This window comes from Hibiscus syriacus, unplaced genomic scaffold (assembly GCF_006381635.1).
Source record: "Hibiscus syriacus cultivar Baekdansim isolate YM2019G1 unplaced genomic scaffold, ASM638163v2 tig00013960_pilon, whole genome shotgun sequence".
Taxonomy (NCBI): domain Eukaryota; kingdom Viridiplantae; phylum Streptophyta; class Magnoliopsida; order Malvales; family Malvaceae; genus Hibiscus; species Hibiscus syriacus.
In genome coordinates, this window is record NW_024062312.1 from 384,062 (window position 1) to 392,311 (window position 8,250).

At 33.8% G+C, this 8,250-nt stretch overlaps 1 protein-coding gene and 1 pseudogene across 1 annotated transcript; one reads left to right on the forward strand and one right to left on the reverse strand.

Moving 5' to 3' along the window:
• The first annotated feature begins 369 nt into the window (after positions 1-369).
• Positions 370-5,473, forward strand: LOC120206645 (annotated as a pseudogene).
• On the reverse strand, positions 5,240-6,455 carry LOC120206646 (probable steroid-binding protein 3). Its single transcript, XM_039206228.1, has 2 exons — positions 6,020-6,455; positions 5,240-5,599 (listed from the first exon to the last, which is right to left on the reverse strand). Exons 1-2 carry the CDS (start codon positions 6,292-6,294, stop codon positions 5,332-5,334), a joined length of 543 nt encoding a protein of 180 aa, XP_039062159.1. The 5' UTR covers positions 6,295-6,455; the 3' UTR covers positions 5,240-5,331.
• Positions 6,456-8,250: the final 1,795 nt, after the last annotated feature.

Consider the following 8,250-nt stretch of genomic DNA (forward strand, 5'->3'; position numbering starts at 1 on the left):
GACCAAAACAAAACAAAATGATAGTTAGAGTGCTAAAAGTTTAGTTTACCCTAAAATTAAAACTTTACTTTGAAAAGCATCAAAAGTCCTATTAATCTAACCAATAAAGATTGATTTATTATTATGAAGTGGTTGAGCAGAGCGGGAAGTCAAATCGGATTGATCCTCAATTACGTTTTACCCCTCGACTCCGAAATAAACCCCCCACGCCTCAAACCCTTTCAGTAGCCAAAAAGTAAGAGACCTGTAGAATGGCATGAATGTAAAAAAGCTGAATCGATTAGAATAATATCGTCAATACATTTTTTTGATCTTTTGAAATTAAACCCTCTTCTCCCTCCCTGGATATCTTTTCTCCGCTTTCCAAAATTCAACGCCCTACAGATCTTGTACATCTTTTCTTTTTGCCAATGGCGCACGATAGTATCCAGCTTCCCTGCGGTAACGACGGCGCTTGCATGCGCTGCAAAGTCGCCCCTCCGGCGGAGCAGACCCTCACTTGCAGCACGTGCGCTACTCCTTGGCATGCGGCCTGCTTGATTTCCAAGCCCGAAACGTTGGCTTCTACTCTGCAATGGCACTGCCCTGACTGCTCCGGCGACGCTCTTCACTCAGCAGCGGCCGCCGTGGATGGGAGCTCTAGCGAGCTTTTTGCAGCGATAAAGGCGATTGAGGCGGATGAGTCGTTGACGGAGAAGGAGAAGGCCAGGAAGAGACAGGAACTGTTGGGCGGGATTGTCGAAGAAGACGGAGGGAAAGAAAAAGAGGAGAAGAGTTCTGTTTTGGATGTTCTTGATGGAAGCTTAAACTGTTCGTTTTGCATGCAGTTACCTGACAGGCCTGTTACGGTTCGTTTTCCTCATTTGCTTTTCTCTTTTCAATGTTTTGCTTAGAAATGTTAGGTTCCTTCCTCGTTCATTATCTATTGCATTTTAGCTACTTTTTCGTTTTCCTTGGTGATCCGTTTTTAAAGATTTATTTAGTTATTATTTTGATTACTTACCTTTTGATTTTTGTTTTTTTAAATTAACATTTTTTATTTAGACGCAAATTATATTTTTTTAACAAACAATTTTTGTAACAATGCATATACTAATCAAGCCCCTATTCACCCCCATAAATTGGATTATATGAGTGCTTAAACATGTTCAATCTCACCCTATATTACATGATGAAACTATTTTATTTCAAATCCCACTTAAATATTTAGCACTAGAAGGCAATCTAGTTTGCAATTATAGGTGACGCTACTGTTTTGAGGTGACGCTACTGTTTTGAGGTTCATCTCTTATCATGTTTGGACTACTTAATTTGAACTACTCTGTTCGTTTGTACGATTAAATGTGATTATTGTGTAATTTTAGTACATATTTTATGGTGATATCTAAATGGCAATGGAGGTTTACTTTATACTTTTGCTGGGCAACGCAGTTAGACCATCTCCCCTGAGGGTTAAATGCTCAACTGTTTTATCACGTTGAATGTTGATATGTGTATCTTTTGCATGTTGTTTCAGACACCATGTGGCCACAATTTCTGCCTTAAATGCTTCCAGAAGTGGATAGGTCAAGGAAAACGCACTTGTGCAAAATGCCGCTCAACAATTCCCCAAAAATGGCGAGCCAGCCTCGTATAAATTCTACGCTTGTATCTGTTATCAGGATGGCAAAACTATCAAAATCAAATGCTGCTACAGGGCCTCTGAAAGTTTTCCAGTTTATACACAACCAAGATCGACCTGACAAGGCCTTCACTACAGAGCGAGCAAAAAGCTGGGAAAGCAAATGCTGCTAGTGGGAAGATATTTGTGACTGTTCCACCTGATCATTTTGGACCAATTACAGCCCAAAACGACCCAGCTAGGAATCAAGGTGTGCTTGTTGGTGAATGTTGGGAAGACAGATTAGAATGCCGGCAGTGGGGTGCTCACCTTCCTCATGTCGCAGGCATTGCTGGTCAGTCTAACTATGGTGCTCAATCAGTTGCACTCTCAGGAGGTTACGAGGACGATGAGGATCATGGAGAGTGGTTTCTCTACACAGGAAGGTTTGTTTCAAGGGCTAGATGTATTAGTAGTATGCCATCATATCATTTTCATTGCACATGTTTATAAATTTAAGTAGATTGATGTTTTGTTTCAAGAATAATCAGTATAGGGTGTTAGCATAATTCTTATCTTTTATCTCAACTTTAGAAGGAAACTCAATTCTTTGAAATGGATGGTGAATTCAAATTTATAACTCTTGTAAGGATGTTTCTAGGAGGCCTACATGTAGATTTTCATTGTCCTTTCAAACATTTAAATATTTAATGTCATTTTTAAATTAATATTGTACTTTATAATGAAAAATGGGTACATGACCATGAAGTGTGGTAGATAAAACAATGTTTGTGCGGCTTTTTTGTACATGCTATATGTTTGTAGTTGCTACTTTCTATTTTGGGGCCTTAGAAGAACTTACAGATCCAGTTTTGCTGCTTAGATATCATTATGACATTATCCAATAATCCTGTCATCTTTTCAATGTAAGTGAATTTTTTTATTGACATTTATTCAAGCCAGATATTTGACTATTCTTTGCTTTTATGGGTGTTGATGGCAGTGGTGGTAGAGATCTTAGTGGAAATAAACGAACGAACAAGGAACAGTCTTTTGATCAAAAGTTTGAGAAGATGAATGAAGCATTGAAAGTAAGTTGCAAAAAGGGTTATCCTGTTCGAGTTGTAAGGTAAGTCTCATCACTTGAAGCTTGATTTCTGTTTGTTTTTATAAATGGTCTGTGCATGTAAGTGCAAATGGCAACTGAAGCTTCAATAATATGGGTTTGTATTTTAGTTTTATGGTTCAAGTGGCTATGATTATTTTACCTTGTTGACGGGGTCACTTCTTGTTACTTGTTTGCTTGTTGAGTCAATAGTCTTCTCATAGCAGCTACTTTAATGATATTTTACTTTTTAACAGCTTTTTTTCTCTTGATGTGTAGGTCACACAAAGAAAAACGATCTTCATATGCTCCGGAGAAAGGGGTGAGATATGACGGAGTCTATAGAATTGAAAAATGTTGGCGAAAGGTTGGAATACAGGTATCATACTATCAGATACATCAAAGTTACTGGTTACGTTGAGCGTTTGTAAATTAATTTACTGATATGACCTTCCTCCTTTAGGGGTTTAAAGTTTGCAGATATTTGTTTGTCAGATGTGACAATGAGCCAGCCCCGTGGACAAGGTTTTTGCCTTTCATATGCTTAAATGGCCTCCTTTCCTCTCTTCTTTAACTCCGCTATAATTTGTTGAACTTCAATGTAGTGATGAACATGGGGATCGACCTAGGCCCCTACCAACTATTCCTGAGCTGAAACAGGCAACTGACATATATGAGAGAAAGGAGAATCCATCGTGGGACTACGATGTAAGAGATGTAGTTTGCACTCAGATTTCTATATTTCGACTGTTCTGTTTCTAATAGGTTTTAACTCTTAGATAATAGTCAATCTTAAGACAAACATGTCGTGTTGAGCACAATATGTCATTTAAAGCTAGAAAAGATATCTTAGAACATTGTTTACTGGTGAAGTTAAACAGTGAACATCTTTTATCTTTTTGGCGTTTGATCTTCAGTATGACCTAAATTTGGTTCCTCTTTCCATAGGCTTCATATTTTTCTGATGTGCTTATGTAATTCTTAATTCAATCAGGAAGAAGGTAGCCAATGGAAATGGAAAAAAGCACCACCTCCTAGCAAAAAGCCAGCAAATGGAGCTGATCTTGAGGAAGGTAAAAGGACAGGGAAAACTATAAGGAAAGCACGCAATACAAAAGAAAGACTCCTGAAAGGTTACTCTTGATTTCCCTGTCAATATCTGCATGTATTGAGTTTCCTTGTGATTAAATGATCCATTGATATGTATTTATTCCTAGGTTAAACTGGTGGGTGGCTGAAGATAAATTGAGTTCCATTTTATGTATCAGTGATGATTTTGGATTTTGATGAATGTGTACCTTTAATAGTCTTCTGTAGTCTGTTTTCATTTTTAACATGGCATTAGTAGGAGAGAGCAATAGAGGAGCAGAGACCAGAGAGAGCATCATTCACCCCTGAAAAAACATTTAGTTTGACTTGATATGCTATATGTGCAGAGTTTGGTTGTCTAATCTGTCGTCGAGTTATGAATCTCCCGGTTACAACTCCCTGTGCTCACAACTTCTGCAAGTCTTGTCTTGAGGCTGCATTTGCTGGTAAGACTGCTATAAGAGAGAGGAACAAAGGAGGCCGGGCTCTTAGAACCCAAAAGAACGTCCTTAACTGTCCTTCTTGCCCCAATGATATCTCTGATTTTCTTCAACATCTTCAGGTCTGGCATGAACTTACGTTTCATTTCTAATTTTCAGAATGCATTATGTTGTGCTTTGCTTTGGGGGAATTTTAACTCTAAAAAGGCATGATTTTCTGTTGCTTCAAGAAAGATGGTTTGAATAAGTTTACTGAAATTATATATCAGGTCAACAGAGAATTGATGGATGTGATTGAGTCACTTCAACAAAAGAGCGACGAGAATGAAGAGCCTGCAGAGGAGTTGAGTGAGGAACATATGAATGGTTTGGTTGAAAATACAGACGATACTGGTGATGGTGAACCTGGCACAAAAAATGAAAAAGCTGATGCAGAAGACGATTCACATAATCCTCTACCTGATTGTGAACCGAAAAGTAGCAAGAGGAGCAAAGTGGATACTGCTCAAGTAGCAGCTGATGAAAACGACCCTTTGTGAAGCACCCACCAGGTACAATACCTTTTTGTCTGTTTTTTTTTTTTGTGCTGAAACATTTTGTCAGAAAATTAGAGGGTTTTTTTCCCCAGTTGTGGTAGTTCAATTTCTCAGTTGTATTCTTTACAAGAATAGGACTGGACTGGTAAACATTATCAATTTAACATCAAAATTCCTGCCAACTCAAAGTATGTGTAAACACTAGACAGTTGTTTCGTTCGATGCATTTTGTTGATCATGGAATATTTCATCCCTCTTTTGCGTTTGCTTTGTGATTATTTATTGGGAGATTTGGTCTTAATGAACTTTTACCGTGCTTGATTTAAATTATTTGATCAATGGATTGGATATTTAGGTGATTGATACATATTGGGAGATTTCTGGATGAATTACACATGTAGTGCCCAAACTATTACTTTTATTTACTAGCGTCACAAGAGTAATGCCACCTAATCCAGACCTCAGGTAAATACTAATTGTGACCTGATCCAAAACTTTAGGAACTGTGAATCATGATCACAAATTGTTATAACAAAACGTATTTAAGCTTGAACTCAATTATCAATCGATGTGTTCATTTCTATGATTGTCTAGAAATTGGACTTTATCTCCATTTTCAGAGGGATTAAGGGAAGTATCAAGGCGACCAACAACGGGATACTTTTCGATGAATTTAGATTCCCAGTCATCCAACACACCAAGCTCCTCGGCACTCAATCCTTCAAGGTTCCCCGTCAGGTCTTCGGGTTTGAACGACAACATCGCCAACGCCCTACTTGCATCCCTCCCCGTAAACATCGAATATGCACCTCCACGCCCATAGAACATCCTGGAAAAAATCCATAACACCACTTCAAATCACATTTTCCCCTAATCAAACAATCATCAATTCACAAACATAAAACCCATCTGCAAAATCTTGATCATCATGTTAATTCAATCCAAGGTAAACTATATTTTAGTCACTTTGTTCTTGTTCTGTTTCAGTCATTCAATTTTCTTTTACGATTTTGAGTGAATACATTGAAGTATCTATTCAAAGATTTTTAATCATTTAACAATGAAGCTCATATCCTAAATGCAGAATATTACAATATTCGAATCTAAGATATTAAGCAATAACAATAATCATTTGACTATTGAAGTCGTGTTTTTCATTTAGATTTCACTTATACTATCGCTAATTTAACCTTTTTAAATAGTTGAACGAGTAAATAGAAATCAGAATAATAATTAGAGTGATTATTACTTGGAGGAAGAGACGTCGTAGATCTGGCCTTTGATGGCGATAAGGAGAGGTTTTTTGGGGTCGGAACCATCGTAAGCCCTTAACTCTGATTCCGCAATATCTCCCACCTGAATCGTCTCTTTTTGTTCCTTTTGACGGAAATCTTCGGGACCCAAAAACATGCCGCTCACTAAATTGTAGACAACCACCATCATCGCAAGGATCGTGAAGAACGCCGTCGGGGATAACCCTGTAACCTCCGTCACCGTCTCCATCACCGTCGAATAAATACCCATGTTGATTTCTCTTTGAAATTCTCCGGCTGACGAGTCTGGGTTTCCTTTTGTTCCGAGTTATTTGCAGGAATTTGTAAGATGAAGGGGATCAAAGTTCACCTACCAAAGGATTGACCAATTCACCAATGGACCCACCCGACCGACCACCACCTTCGTGGTTCGGTACCTCTCTTGTATTGAAGGTTGGCTTAGCTATAAAAAATATATTTTATAATGTTTTTAATTTGAGAGGAGACGTACGAATTAATTTATCTCAATAATTAAATAATTAAAAGAATTATTGATCTTCTTCGAGATCACGAGTTTGAATACTAATGATTGTTATAAGATGATTGATGGTTCAAAATTATTTATAACAGATATTATTTTATAATTATTTTAATTTAATTAAAAGAATTAAAGAAGAGACCAGTTCCATTGAAAATTTTAAAATATTTGAATTCTTCCGATAATTTATTTTAAGGTACTCTATATCTCAATAATCACTTTTATTTTATTTTAATTATTTTTTTAAATTACACCTAAATTATTGACCAAAGAAGAAACCTTATGTAATTTTATGATATGAAAGACATTTTCCATCAAACAAGTTTATTGTTATTTACATAATAATATTTTTATACCTTTAGGTAATAAAGCCAAATTCTCTAATCCTAAACCTAATTTCAACGACTTTTCTTGTGTTAAATTATAGTTTTGATTTTTGTAGCTTAAAATTTAATTTTTATATTTTATCTTTATATAATTTGATTCATTTATTTTTGTAATATTATTAGTATACTATTAATTAATTTGGTTAAAGAGTTGATCTAATCTTCTTCACAAAATCACCCCTTCCAATTCATCACGTTGACATGAATTTTTTGAAATCTTCATGATATTTTAATCCTCAAAATTTATTTATTTTGTTAAATTAAACTATTCACAATATATATATATATATATATATATATATATATATATATATTAATCTATACATTTTTACAATTTTCATTGTTCAATTGTTTCACTTTTAAATATTTTTTTAATTAAATACTTATAATATTTTAAATGTTATTTTTTATAACACCCTAAATTAATCAAAACAAATTGAAAGAAAAATAAAATTTTCAAAACAAGAAAACATATGCATATCAGCATTTTTTTTATTATATTAGTCATTTAACATAATTGATAACTTTATAAAATAAAAAATAAAATATATTATCTTTTAATAATCTTAAATGAACCTTACAAGTAATAAACATATTTTAATCTTCTTTAAGAATACCATAGTTTATTCTCCTAATAAACCTTTCAACTAAGAATTTAAATAACAATTTGTTTATTAGAATAACAATCGTTATATAACAGTAAAAATGTCTAAATCCATTATTACATAACTATGATATCCATGATAAACATAATAATACACACCATTATTATAATCACAATAAAAAAATACATTATCTTTTCTAATCATTTATGTACTAAATAATGGGTAACTCGTTTTTAATAAAACTATTTAAATTAACCACAATTATATATTAACAATTAAAATTAGTTGAGTTAAAGGCTTTAATAACAAAATACTTAAAAGTATATTATCCTTTTCATTTGAGCAGTTAAAATATTCTTTTATCAAAATAAACACCTAAAATGATATTTTTAATCAAAATAAGTATTTAAAATATTTTTGGTTAAAATAAAATACTTAAAATTTTTTTTGGTCTAAATACTTATAATATTCTTTAATTAATGATACATGCCAACATTTCCAAAACTTAGATAAAACAATTTGAATAGTTTAAATACTTATTTTGATTAAAAATAATTTTAAACATTTATTTTGATAAAAAATTATTTTAAATATTTAAATAAAAATAGATATATTTAAACACTTATTTATGATACAAGTTCAAATTAAAATATAAAAAAATCATACACCTAAATTGGACAAAATTGAAAAGACAAGAA

Bases quoted from the DNA above. Each gene is read 5' to 3' on its own strand.
- LOC120206646 (XM_039206228.1), bottom strand. From the start codon at position 6,294: ATGGGTATTTATTCGACGGTGATGGAGACGGTGACGGAGGTTACAGGG. The intron at 5,600-6,019 runs GTAATAATCACT...GATTTTTTCCAG, and splicing joins TACGACGTCTCTTCCTCCAA to GATGTTCTATGGGCGTGGAG.